At 36.2% G+C, this 14,724-nt stretch overlaps 1 protein-coding gene across 1 annotated transcript; it reads right to left on the bottom strand.

Annotated features, from left to right (window-relative positions):
* Positions 1–2,323: 2,323 nt before the first annotated feature.
* On the bottom strand, positions 2,324–8,811 carry LOC145304731 (zinc finger C2HC domain-containing protein 1A-like). Its single transcript, XM_080146689.1, has 6 exons — positions 8,698–8,811; positions 7,862–7,916; positions 3,432–3,493; positions 3,088–3,177; positions 2,777–2,851; positions 2,324–2,603 (listed from the first exon to the last, which is right to left on the bottom strand). Exons 1-6 carry the CDS (start codon positions 8,743–8,745, stop codon positions 2,541–2,543), a joined length of 393 nt encoding a protein of 130 aa, XP_080002815.1. The 5' UTR covers positions 8,746–8,811; the 3' UTR covers positions 2,324–2,540.
* Between the last annotated feature and the right edge of the window lie 5,913 nt (positions 8,812–14,724).

The following is a 14,724-nucleotide window of genomic DNA, read 5'->3' as shown; positions in this document are numbered from 1 at the left end:
GTTGTTTTTTAGCTTCGCTTTTATGCATTTTGACCTTGTTTTATTTTTACTTTCATTTCAAGGTCTTTAATGAAGGGGAACACTAGTACACAAAGTTTGATAAAAACTTATTCGATAGCTTAACATATTAGGGTACATAAATTTCTGTAAAAAGACATACTTTCATTTTTAGCATTTGATTAAATAATGCCAATCGTTATTTCAAAAATCAGATGAATAGAATAATTATATCAAACAAAAAAAAATGTTGTCAAAAATGTTAAAAATCAGCATGTTTTAAATGGACGTACGGAATTTCTGGTACGACTATAGAGATGCTACGCCTTCTAATTCGTACCTAACTAGTTTGAATAGAACAATTCTTATTCTAACATGCTATAATTAACAAAAAGAGCTAACCATTTGGACGTACGGACAGACCGACCCTTTATAGAAAATCTCCACTTTCAAAAATAATACTAATGCATGAAATTACTGGATTGTTGATCCCTATCACTGGCTATATGACAAAACACAACCTTTACCTTATTGGAAAATGGGAAAGAAACCCTCAAACGTGTACTAAAAGGTTTTTAAGAAATGTAACAATTTTCAAATAAATATTTTATCCAGTTTAAGCAAAACTATACAAAATTATACATGCAAGCTTCTAATCTAAAGTTTTTTTTTGTCAGAAGTAAAAGATCTTAAATAGCCAGTATGTGCTATTTAGTGGATTTAGGCTATTTTTTTGACCTCTTTTATATGAAGAACGAGTACAAAGAAGCAAATTTTAATGAAACTTGATTTATTTTATCCATCCTGGCAGCCCTAGGAGACATCCAAAATCCAGATACAGTTGAATCAGGTGCAAAAAAAATGATAAAACATACCAAAGGTATAATTTTAGCAAAGCTACTCTATAATTTCTTTGTTTGTTTGTCCATTAATCGATCTTAAAAAATTAAAAATACATATTTTTTTAATTTTGTGATTTTTTTAGATTTAGTTTTAATGACAACTCAATATCTGGTATAAAATTTTGTTGTCCGTTTGCTCTTCCATATTTTTTTTATGCTTCGCTATTTATTATCCTTGTCTTTTTGTAAAGACACCATCCACAAATTTGTTGAACATAAATACAAAATTGATTTTCTATGTGAAAATGGTGCTAAGGGTAATGTATTATATTGGATTGTCTTCTATTTGTTTTTTAAAAGCGAAGCTTTTCTATAATTAGGGTCGGTCCGTCCGTCCGTCCGTCCGTACGTCCGTACGTCCGTAACGGATAGCTTTTTCCGTTAATTTAGACATGTTAGAATTGTCCTATCGATATCAAATTTTGCATGGTGATTCCTTTAGTAGTTAGGTACGATTTAGAAAGCGTAGCAACTCTATAATCATTACCAAAATGTCCGTACGTCCATTTTAAACATGTTGATTTTTTTACTTTTTTAACAACAAATTTTTATGTGATCAAATCATCGGATTGATCTGATTTTTGGTATATTGATTCCTGGGACAACAAAGTATAATGTAATAAGCAAAGCAACTCTATAATCAAGTCCTAAAAATGTAAGTATGTCCATAAAAATTATCCTGTATCAAGCAGTTTAACAACAAATTTACTTACAATTTCGCTTTGACTCTTATAAATTTATATTATGATAATTAAGTTCTAACACTATACAAGTGTTAATGTCCGTTTGTCCTGACGTTTTAGTGCTTCGCTTTTATGGATGTTGTCATCCTTGTTATATGTCTGTCCGTCTGTTTGGGTGTGTGTTTATCCTGTTCCTTTACAGTGTTCGGTTCAAACATTATATGTTTTTGTCTCTTTCATCACAGGGTTATAAAAAGATAAGACAATGGCCGTAAAATTGATGTACATCCCCATTGACGACATACAATATTACCCCTTCTGTAGATTATATTTATTAGATGAAAAGTTTGAACACTCAAATTAATAAACCAACCTATCAAAGTTTGTAAACCCAACGAATATCAAAACGTTATTGGGACCATTTATTTATTTTCATTCCAATAGCAATAAAAAAGATAACACCTTGTATAGATTTAAATTATGTGTTGAAATGTTAGTTTTAAAAGCAACAAAATTTCCCATTTTTTTTAGTCAACCACGTTTAAGAAAACGTGGTTATACATATAACATTGAGTACAAGAATAATTTACTGTCTAGGGTTCTCTCCCTGTTGATTATATTAATATTTATCTATTATTTTGCTTGTCAGTCTGTGTTATTTTATATATTAAACAAAAGATACATTTTAGAAGAAACAAATCAAAATAAGAACAAAAAATACAGCAAAGATTAAAGCCAAAGTTATGTTTTGCTTTAGACTATATTTTATTATCATTGAAGGAGTATCTCAATTAAATGATAATTAAAAAAATATTTATTTTTTTTTACATTTTAAATTAAATAATTATCACAAACATATCATAGTTATAATTTTTTTGACAAATTTTATAGGTTTCACAATTCACATATAGGTTAAATCTAATAGAGATATACATACTAGAGACACACTACATTATAATTATCCTATGACAAGCTCTGGTTCTTTCGGCATTGCTGTGGCTGGTCGGTCTTTTTTGGCTGCCTAAAATAAAATAAACCAATGTTTATATTTGAAAAAAAAATATTGTTTTATTTCTAATAATATTTCAATAATTTATGAAATTATGTTTCAGTTTTTGTTTCTTTTAAAGATTTCATAAAATATCATGTGACAAATAAAATATAATCTAGCTGACCAGACAGACTATTACTTACCCTTATATTCTTAATAATTTCATCATGTGTTTTCTTCCAGTCTTTTTTAGTTGATGAACTTGTATATTCAACATCCTATAAATATTAATAATATTAAATGTACTGACTCTCCCCCTTCTCAAACAAAGTTACCTCTTCAAAATTAATAATTTACTTTGCTTTATTGCATTAATAGGGTTTATTCACTCAACTGCAACATGGTCTAATACCTACCTTGGCATTTAGAAGCATTCTTAAAGAAAGACTTTGTTAAGTAAACATATACTAATAAATAGTCTTTGCACTACTTGCATGTATGAATATCTAAATACCTTATAATTAGCAGCCTCTGTCCCAATTAACCTTTTTTCTTTCATATCAAACTCTTGACGATCATTTTTTTTTGTTTTGGCACAAACATCCTAAAGTGAGAAAAAGAATAATTTCTAGGAAAAATTGCAAGATGTACAGTACATCAAAATGTTTTTAAATTCTTATTTTTAGTTACAAAATATATGATTATTTCCTTTTATAGATTTAAATTTTTTTTATTTAGGATGTACTTCCATAAATGTAATTTGTAAAAGAAAAATAGGAAAGCATGCAACTTTTAAACTTGTTCTTTCTATGTGATAAATATTTATTTTTCCATAATCAATGATAAAAAATTGCTTACCATATGCCTTTCAATTCTATCTCTAGCAAAACTTCTGTTACAGATACCACAAAGAACCAATTCTAAAAAATGTACATTTTCCATAAATAACCTAAAGTAACATGAAAAAAGATTTTAACCTAGCCCCATTTTTATTAAAACTTGTTATTTATATTTTGATCTTTAAAAGTTGCAACATAATTGGCTCATAACTTCAACTTTTAACCAACATGAATGAAAAAAAGATTAAACTTTTCATCTTCTTTTCTTTTACAAAGTTTCATAGGTTTAATTGAATAAAATAAATTTTAATGGAAATTGTTAAAATTTCTAGATCTTTGAAATAAGGAAAAAACTTTACACAATTATGGATTTCTATGAATTAAAGTAATAAGTTGTATATGTAAAATTGTATTTATTGTTTATCAAACAGGGTTCATACACAATTTTTTAAGCCCATTTTCTCTAAAAGTAGTTGATATAACAGGGCTACACAACTGGAAGGGAGTCTTACTGTTAAGGTTGAAATTACCAGTATTTAAAAGTGGTTGTATTACAATTTTTCAAAATATTTATTACAATATTGTTCATTATAAGACTAATTAATAAAAATAAATTTTATGGAAAAAATTTAAGAGCTAATTGTTCTTTTAATTGTATTAATAGTTTAAAACTTTATTGTTAGCTTATAATTTAAGGCAGTACAATTATAGTATTGTTAGGACATAACCAGAAGGATCTATAATGACATCCTTAGGTATATAGATTATAGAATAGAATTTATTATATTGTTGCAATAACCTGCAATCGATAACTAAATGGTATATATTCAAATATCTGCAAAATACTAGCCATTTATAAATCACTGAATGTAACCAGAGATCTGAAGGGATAAGACAATGGCAGATAAATTGATACACATCCACAATGTCTATACACAAAATTACCCCTTCTGTAGATTACAATTTGTGATTGAAACGTTTAGACAATCATTTTAAAATACCCACTAATCAAAATTCATTAAAAGTCCCCAAAAATGTCAAGCAAACGATTATTAAAACTTAATTATAAAACTTTGGGGACTAGATTAATAACAACCCATTGGTCCTCTTTCTGGTAAGTATGTAGCACTCTATTTCTTGGATCTCGATTATTAAGTTAGGGCATATGTTAATATTCTACGCAACGGAAAAGAAATCTTTCAATTTTGATTAAGTTCGAAAAGAAGAGGGTGTTAGGGGACGAAAAGGCTCGGCAGACGCAGTAACAATCAGCCGTTCAATACTTTATTATCTACAAGCACAAAAATAGCCAAAACCATACCGAGACTTTTTAAAAGCGTCCCTATTTGGTTGAGTAGTTAGCAAGATATTAACGAGTAAAAATAAAAAAAAAGCTTACTATCTATAAAACAAGTTTCAATGAGCATTCTAAAAAAACTTCTAGCCCTCAAATTACATAGCCTTCATGGCCACTGGCCAGCCTTAGTGAGGCATTGGCGGCTGCTAAACCCTGGATTTAAAGAAAGAAAGTTTTCAATGTGGAATAAAGTTTTGCGTCGCCGGGTGAAAACGGTTTAATCAGCGGAAAAGTTTTATAATTTAGTTAGGAAAACCTTCATAATTTAATATATTTACACTTTCTTTTCAAACTGTTGGTAGCGCAGCTACTCTGTAACTAGATTATGTCAAACAGTCGCAGCAACCGTAAAAGGAAGATAACATCCATAAAAGCGAAGCTATAAAATCATACGGTAGGAAAAAAGAACATTTTACTTGTCATACTAATAAGTCTTTGTACAAAAGATGAAAAGAGATAATTATACCTTAATTATTTCGCGGCTAAACTTTCACCAGACAACCAACCCTTTGTTTGCATAACTAGCTGTTTATGGGCTTAAGTTGTGCCTATTCAGGTCAAAGGTATTCCCACAAACTATAAATGTCATGCACTTGACATAACAGCAGTATTATTTATTTTTAACATCTTTACTATAACGCAGTGTTGGCTGAGAAGGAAATCTTTGGGCTCTTCAAATAAAACCTTACAATTTTAGATTTGTTTGTAGAATAATCAGAATAATATCCAACGTTGTTAGTTTCGTTTGCTGCACTACTTAGACATTAAAGACGCCTGATATTTAAAAAAAGAAAATTTTATCCTTTATTTAAAATTACTTAATCAAAATTCGCCATGATATTCAATTTTCTTGAATGAAAAAAATGTTTCCACTTTTCAAATTCTAGACATTTTTCTTCAGAATTGTTTGAGGGTTAATTTTGGTCAGTTGAATTTGAATTGCCGAATGTGTACAACGTTTCCTCGGTATATCCTCATCCAATCTCACTATTACTACTATCTAAAAAAGCTTCAAACTTCCAAAAAAACAGAATTTGAAAAATTAAAATTTTGAATGTATAATGTATAAATCGTTATACAATCAAATTTTAATTTTTTTCAAAGTTTGAAGTTGTTTTTAGCTAGTAGTAAATATTGAGATTAGGAAACACAGAGTGTACACATTTGGAAATTAAATTTCAGTTTATCTAATTTTCAGTTAAATCCAGGGATATTTAGGGATAAGACAATGATTGGTAAATTTATGTACATTAACAAAGATGACAAAAAAAAGTTGGAAAATTTGGAAACTAATAATTAGAATGATATAAAAGTACCCTGATTTTTAAGATGAGCTTTGGGGAAGAGTGGAATATATAGTACATTGTCCCCTCCCTCCCTGATTAAATCCAAACTATTTATCATTAATGATTATGATAAATAGCAGAAGTAGCCAGTCTAACAATCAATTCTATAAAAATCACGAAACCTTTTAAAATACTGTGGAAGTATATTTTGTTGTTTTTTCATATAACTGAAGAGGGGAGGATAAGAAGGGAAGGAAAAGGGGCAGGGGTTGAAGGGAAATTTTCCTTTATAATTGCTTGTCAGAGTGTCATTCCCTTGTCCCTGGATAAATATAAGCAAAACATAAGCAAAATAAAAGTTATTTATAAATTAATTTATGTCTAAAAAACATTTTTACGGATAATAAATGTTTTATTTCTAAAACGAGCAGACATTTGAAATTATAGAGAAGCTTCGAAAAAAGATCTATATAATCATATGAAAGTGGCTACTTTAGTTCGCTGTTAACCACTTATATCTATTCTACAATTTAGATTGGACCATTTCAGTGACAGTTACCGTTTAGTCCGAGAAAGTACACAGGTTCAAAAAGTACAAAGGCAAGTAACTACTTTAAAAATAGATATATATCCGTGGATATTGTGACACGATTTTTTTTTTGTCAACTCAGATTGCTTATATAGTTCTCAATGATCAAGAAATGGGATAGGGCAAACTTATAAGGGTGGATGGGGGGTATCGTTATATTAGCCAGCTGGGGGAAACATTTTATCAGGAATTGAAAATCTCTCACAAAAGTAATCTATATCCTTTGCTGTATAAAATCAGACCCTAAATTTTCTAGTATTTCTTATGAAATACTCACTCCTCTAATAAACTGATCACGCTGCAAATGTCAATTTTATTTCTAATTCAATTAAATTTTTTTAGATTTTTAGCTATTTTTTAAAAAAGTGTTACTAAACTATATATTAATTAAATAAGTAACAAGGATGACAAAATCCATAAAAGCGAAGCAATGAAACGGTAGGACAAGCGGACATCAACACTTGTATAGTGTCAGAACTAAATAATCAGAATATAAATGTATAAGAATTAATAAAGGTAAGAATCGGAGGAAAATTGTGAGTAAGTTTGTTGAAAAACTGCTTGATACAGGATAATGTTTATGGACATACTTACATTTTTTGGACTTGATTATAGAGTTGCTTTGGTTATAACATTATACTTTGTTGTTCCACGAATCGACATACCAAAAATCAGATCAATCGGATAATTAGATCATATAAAAATTTGTTGTTAAAAAAGTATAAAAATCAACATGTTTAAAAGGGACGTACGGACATTCTTGTTATGATTATAGAGTTGCTACGCTTTCTAAATCGTACCTAACTACTAAAGGAATCACCATGCAAAGTTTAAAATCGATAGAACAATTCTAACATGCCTAAATTAACGAAAAAAAGCTATCCGTTTGTGACGGACAGACGTACGGACGGACGGATGTACGGACAGACGGACCGACCCTAATTATAGAAAAGCTTCGCTTTTAAAAAGTAGCATCTGCTAGAAATATATATAGTTCTTATCAACGATGAATCATATCTATCTTTTAGCTTTTTACTTTTTAAAACCAAAATTGAAAGTTATGTTTTTTTTTGTCAAATTGTTAACGATTTCTTTTAAAAATCAGTGAAAATGGAAGTCAAGAATATTTTATTGTCAATTGCTCGGACTCAAAGACGTAAAGTTTTGGATACGTGGTACCCAAAATATAAAGTAGCTGCGCTATAAAAAAAAACTACCTATTGATTGGGGTGGTGGATTTGTTAATTCATGTACTGATGGTCGTCTTTCTCTCTAAAACAAAATAAGATATTCATTTACTTCAACATTTTTAAAAAAAATTTAAACTAAATTCAAATCCCCCCCCCCTTAATCACACTTTCAATTTCAGTTTTAAAGGGGTAGTGGTACCCTCTTCCAAAATAAAACCTTTCTAGGACCTATGACAAGCCACACTGTATAGGATAACAAAATCGGTTTAGCAGTTATTAGATTCCTCGGTGCAGAGAGACAGAATAATAGACATCCTGTTACTTTATATACAGACTAGCGGATACGCCCCTAGAAGTCTCTATGGTATTTTTTTTTGGGGGGGGGGAGGGGTGAAGCCATCCTCCAAAAAAATAGTTTAAAACCTTCCAAGGATCCATAAGGAGATTCACTGTAAAGGAGAACAATATCGGTTCAGCGGTTAGCGAGATCCTTTCGGGACAGACAAAAAAACGCTTACTACTTTATATAAGTACTAGCGGCTTCGCCCCTAGCCTCTAGGGGCTTTGCCCCAAGAGGTGAAAAAAAAATATGGCGAAAATCGTAAAGGACCATGGAAATATCCTTCAAAAAAAAAAAAAAAAAAAAAATTGGGGGGGGGGGATTTTTTGGTTTTTGGGGGGGTTGGGGGTGTAGATACCCTGAAGAGTAGAATCCGATCGGTTCAGTGGTTACCGAGATCTTAAGGGACAGACAGACAGACGGACAGACAGACATCGTTCTACTTTGTATTATAGATTATTATTATTATTTAGGAATGATTTGAATGATTTTTTTGTGAAATCTTGAGAATTTGAATACTTACCCATTTATCCTCTGGTTCTAAATTCTTTTTGCTTCCTCCGCTCCCCATTTTCTAACTTAGGATTGATTTTTCCTTGTTTTTTTCAAATTTTTCTAATTTTATCTTTTCTGAAATAAAAATGATTATCATTGAACCAAAAATGGGAGAAAAGATGAGATAATTCTCAATTCTAACTTTCACAAATTTACGGAACACTTAAAAAGAAGGAAAAAAACTATCCTCTATAAAAAGAAATATTATTAGTACTGACACTTCCCTATAATTCAATGTGTATGTCCGTCCGTCTGTAGTTTGCTTTCCAATGTTCATTAATATTTTTTTTGTGAAGATACTCTTTTCCACAGATCATCTATTTAGAATTCAACTTACTTTGTCTGTCGTTTTGCCTTTTTTGCAACAAAAGATATATTATACTAAAGGTTTCGTGATTTTTTATTATCCTTAATTCACTTTTCTTTCTCTTTTTTATGACCTCTGAAAATTAGCTCAATTTTTTTTTTTAATCCATGATTTTTTGTGATTCACTACCTATGGACGTTACCATCCTTGTTAAATATTGTCTAGTTCGCATTCATAGAGATTTTGCAAGAAAAATAATCAAATTTTAAAATCACCTAAATCTGTTTACAAATAATAAATCTAGAGAAACAACAAGAACATTTATATTTATAGTAAAACTTTGAAATGTGTTTGTTTGTTAAGATCCCTCAAACGACCCTTTTTTTATTTGTGTGTTTTTAGCAGGCTTTATTGTAGTTCACAAGATACTTCAAAATATATTTTTTCGATTAGAATTTGATCAAAATCAGTCTAGGATTCACAAATATGAAATAGATAAAGCTATTGAACAAATACATTGTATAACAAAGACTAAAAAGCATACTTATATAACTGCTACGCTTCCTAATTTAAACATTGAAAGCTTCGCTTTCAATTACCTGAAACTGAAAGGCACCACCCCCCTTAAAAAAATACAGGAAGGGGGGGGGGGACATAAACCGGCTTGTCCTATACGCAGTTTCCTAACTGTGCAGGGCTATATCCAAAACCCAAGATAAACTTACTAAACCTTATAAACAAACATACGAAACCCTCCAATCTATATCAAAATAAGGAAATAAAGAAAGGAATGGGGAGGGGGGGGGGGGTTCTGTTATCTACAAGGATCTTTCAAGGAAACCCTGCTTCGCTGCATTTGAAAGTGCTTACGCAAATTAATAACATTTTAAATATTTATTTTAAAGATAAAATATTATTTGTTGACTTTAATGCACTTTTCTTCCGGGGTTTTTGTTTGTTTTATAAGGTTCATTTATTTTTGAATACAGGAGTAAACAATTGAGTAAAAACTCTGTTCTTTTTTATTTGGTTGTTTCCTCAAAACTTTTTACATAATCGTTCCAGGAATCAAAATCCAAACATGAAGGTTATGGTATGCATAACTAGATGGCGTAAAAAAATATAGCAAACCATTTTAATATCTTCTTGTTTTGAAATAGACATTTAAGTTTTCTGCTTTTAGTAAAGTTGATAAATACGGTTCCTAAATAATAAATTTTAAGATATTTCAAAGGTTGATTCTATGGGCGGATCAGCATTATTTTTTTTGGAAAAGCTTCAATTTTAATAAAACAGTGAAACATGCTGAAAGTAATATAAAAAAGGACATTATATCATCGATAAGATGATTATAGTATGCCTAAATTAATAATTAGAGCTATCCATTGTGAACGGACGGACCGACCTTTAATGTAGAAAAGTTTCGCTTTTAACAAAATACACTGATTTGTGTGTATATAAAGGTTAAACTAAAACTAGGCCTACTGACACAATATCATACAATATAAATGGATATAACATGCGTGGATATTATGACTAAGATTTTTTATCGTCAATTTAAGTTGCTAATATAGTCCTCAAATATTGGCGTATACGTTCCTCCATGGTGAGATAAAGGGAATAGGGTAAAATCATAAAGGAGGGGTTGGGGTATCGTTATATCATCCTGCTTGGAAAAATTATTTATCAGGGTATGCGAGAATCTCACACAAACTATCCACATATTTTATATCCATTACAATATAATGGGAAAGTCATTGGGGAGGAGAAACTCCATAGAAACAAAATGTTAACCTTTTTTACACATATTAATAAGTTAATATCAAAACAATAACCCTGCATTGATTAATTATGCGTAGATATATAATTTCTGTAATCCTATAATAAAGTTTGTGAGGTTTTTTTTGTCTGAAGCTTAAGATCTTAATGACTACTGAACTTATTGTGGTCTTTTATTAAGGTAAGCTTCACATATGTCCTGTGATGGTTTTAGACTATTTCATTTTCAGATTTAAGTCTTGGGATGGTTTTAAACTATTTGTCCTGGCCCAATTTCACTGTTCCCTAATGGCTAGGGGCAAAGCAATTAAACTATACATACAATACTTAAATACAACAAGTGCATGCTTGTCCATTAAGATCTTATAAATGGCTGGACTTATTATATGGTAATTTAAATGAAGCCTTAGGAACATATAATTATTCTATGAACTTTTATCTATTGATTTGTTATAAAATTAAATTTATCTTAATGTTAACTGGATAGCAGCAATTAGATAAGAACTGGTTCTTCGCCATACTGAAAAATCATTTGTCGTATCGAGTATTAGAGACAATTTTTCATGAAAAATAAAATAAAATCATGAAATTAATGATTTAATCTTATGATTTTTCATTTTACTATCCTCGGAAAGCTGTCCATAATACTGTGGTAAGCCGAACGTTTCAGCTCACAGGGTTGCGAGTTCGAGTCCAACGAGCCTTAGCCTTGAATTATTCTACCAAAACAAACTAGCAGGATTTAGTCATACAGAAATTATATATTTAACTGAATAATATTTACAATGAATGTTTACTATATATATACAACAGATTATAACAATGGTTAGGTTTGAAGGGGGTGTGGGACGCAAGGGCTTAGCTCCCGGCGGTAGACAGGCTGTGGGGGCAGCTGTGGTAAAAGGGGAGGCAGCGCCTCCCGGTTGTATAATCGCGTGAGGGGCGCGTGATAGCTGCGTGTTTGAGCCCCTCCCCACATTTAGGCAGGCCAGTTTGACCGCTGGATAGCGGGGTCAACATCGGTCATGAGATGAATGGTGATATAATAAGATTAGTGCAGAGGGTTTGTTATGATAAGTCACAGCGTAGCAATTCTGTAAACTGCCTGTCCGTCTGGTTGTCGTATTACCACAACCTCCCCTTCAAGGGTTGCGGGGCTCTCGAGCCACCAGGCCTTGAACCTGGGGATACGACAACCTATGTCTGCGCAGGACAGGCTCTTCCTGGGGCACAGCTCGGTGGAGGACAGCTCGGGCTACACAGGCTCCGCGGGACACTCGCTGCTCTGTCTGGCTGTGGTTGGATATCAGCATTGTCAACTCCTGGTTGGCTTCCAGCCGTGGGTTGGCGACGGCCAAGCCCCGTCGCTGGAAATTTTGCCTCGTCTGCAGGACTAACTCTGCCTCAGCGGGTAGCTGGACACGGAGGCCTAGGCTAACTCTGGTGGTTCCCAAGGGGGGAATGACGATGGAGGAAGGCGCATAAAGTTCCATGGGGGCGCCTGCTTGATCCAGGTTGCTTGGCCTCCTAGCTCCTACCCGGATGGGGATGGCTGTCATCAACAGGGGGCACATCGCTTCAGCTTCGTCCTCTGGGGCTGTCTCTTCCATCGCAGTGGCCGCTTCTCCTCCTACAGGCTCGCTGCTGGCCGGCAGGTTCTCCATGTCCGTATCAGGATTCCAGATGGCATCTCTGGGTGGCTCTGGAGCTGGCGGCAGCGGCGGTGGTTCGTTGGGTTGATCCTGCAGGTTCTCTTCTACTGGGTCACGATCCTGGCCGCTAGGCTGTGGGGCGGCTGCGGCTGGCTGGTACACTGGGAACTGTCCTGGGTCACCAGCTGGTGGCGCCGCAGCTCCGACCGGCAGCTCGGTGGCATCCTCGTCGCCGTCCAGGTCGCCTTGTATGTCTGTTGGAATCTGGTGGGCAGTCACATCTCCAGTGTATTTGCGCAGTCGGCCTACATGCGCGGTGACTTCCGAGATTCTGGCGGTTGGAGAGGCAGGTTTGATGACATAATGGACGTCTGTAGCTTGCCGCACTACCTTCCAGGGGCCAGTCCATCTCTTGGTAATCTTGGCTGCCTTCCCTGGCACCAGGCGGGGGGCCAGGTACCAGACCAAGTCTCCAACCTCGTACTTGGCCGTGCCTTCGTAGGCTGCCGCGCTCCTCCGGATGGTTCCCTCCTCTCGCTGCTGGATGGCGTCATACACTGCATGGTAGCGTTGCAGGAGAGCTTGGACGTTGGCTGGAACCGAGGCATATTCTGTGTCTGGCAGCCGGAGCACCATGTCCACCGGAAGTTTGGCCTCTCTCCCAAAGTAGGCCAGGAACGGGGTCACGCCGGTGGATCTGCAGGCCTTGGTGTTGTAGGCGAAGGCAATGGCAGGCAAGTGTGGCTCCCAGTTGTTGTCGTCTCTGTCTAGGAACAGACGCATGCCTGTGTTGAGCGTCCGATGGAACCTTTCCACTCGGTTGGACTGCGGGTTGTAGGGTGGTGGATGTGTCAGGCCAATCTCAAGCTTGGAGGCCAGCTCCTTGAATACCTGGCCGGTGAACTCCATCCCGTTGTCGGAGTGGATCTTCAGGGGGCATCCGAACGTGGCCAGGTGGCGGTGCAGCAGGGCTTCAGCCACCGTGAGGGTGCGCTTGTTGGGGATGGCGTAGAGGCTGACAAACCGGCTAAACCCGTCTTGACAGGTGAGGATATAGCGGTTTCCAGCTGGGGTCTCTGGCAGCGGCCCCACCAGGTCAATAAACAGGACTTGCTGTGGATACCCCTGGCGGGAGGGCACATGTATTCCTAGCTTCAGCCTTTCCTTGGTAACCTTCTGGACACACTCAGGACAAGTCTGAACCATCAGGCGGACGTCACGGGACAGGTTGGGCCACCAGAAATGCATGGCGACGCGGGCGATAGTAGCGTCCATTCCAAAGTGCCCGGCCATGGGGGTCCCATGGGCTAAAAAGAACGCGTCCTGCTGGAGGGCCGAAGGCAGCAGGTATCTTGTTCTTTCCCCTGTCAGGGTCTGGTCAGTGGTGGTGAGGCAGCCATGCTCGTCAAGTCCCAGGGCTGTGAAGCGGCTGGCGTACTGCTGCTAGTCTCGTTCCTTGCCGCGCAGCTCAGCCTTAGTTGGGGCTCTGCCCTCAGCCACCCACTGGCGGACACGGAGCAGGAGAGGGTCCTGTGTCTGGGCTTCTAATACTCTAGCCGGGTCCAGTCGTGCGGCAGGGGGCCGGCTAGCTGCGGACTCCCCTAGCTGGCAAAGGTTGTGGATGTACTCAGCCTGCTCTGCTAATTCTTCGGCGGTAGCTGTCGGCATGTTGGCGTCCTCCCGGCGGCTGAGGGCGTCGGCGTTGGTGTTCTGGGTGCCAGGACGGTGGCAGACAGTGAAATCTAGGGCCGCTAGCTCCTCCTGCCAGCAGGCCACCATCCCTGTGGATGTGTTCAGCGACTTCATCTGTAGCAAGGCTGAGGAATCAGTGTTGATCTGGAAGCTGCGGTAGGACAAGATGCCGTGAAATTTCCGGATTCCATACATAATGGCGGCCATCTCTCCCTTCCAGGACAGGTAGCGAGTCTCGGGGTCGGTTGTCTTGCGCCCCACGGCGGCAATCAGCCTCTCCTTGCCGTCCTGGCATTGACTCAGAATGGCAGAGATGGCGCGGCTGCTGAAGTCTGTGGTGAGCTGGAATACCGCCGGCAAGTCAAACCTGGGCGGCGCTCGGATGGGGGCTTGGCGGAACTTGTCCTTGAGCTGTAGCAGCTGGGCTTCCATCTCAGGCGTCCAGGCTAGGGTCTTGGCCGTCGTCTGCCGATTCATCTCGTAGGTGAGGTCGGCATACTCTGGGATGAACAGGCGGTAGTATCCAAAGAACCCCAGAAGCGCCAGCAGATCCTTGGGGGTGCTG

Source organism: Acartia tonsa, chromosome 13 (genome assembly GCF_053477335.1).
Source record: "Acartia tonsa isolate MP-2025a chromosome 13, ASM5347733v1, whole genome shotgun sequence".
In the NCBI taxonomy this organism is placed as follows: domain Eukaryota; kingdom Metazoa; phylum Arthropoda; class Copepoda; order Calanoida; family Acartiidae; genus Acartia; species Acartia tonsa.
This window is presented reverse-complemented; position numbering and strand designations above follow the sequence as displayed.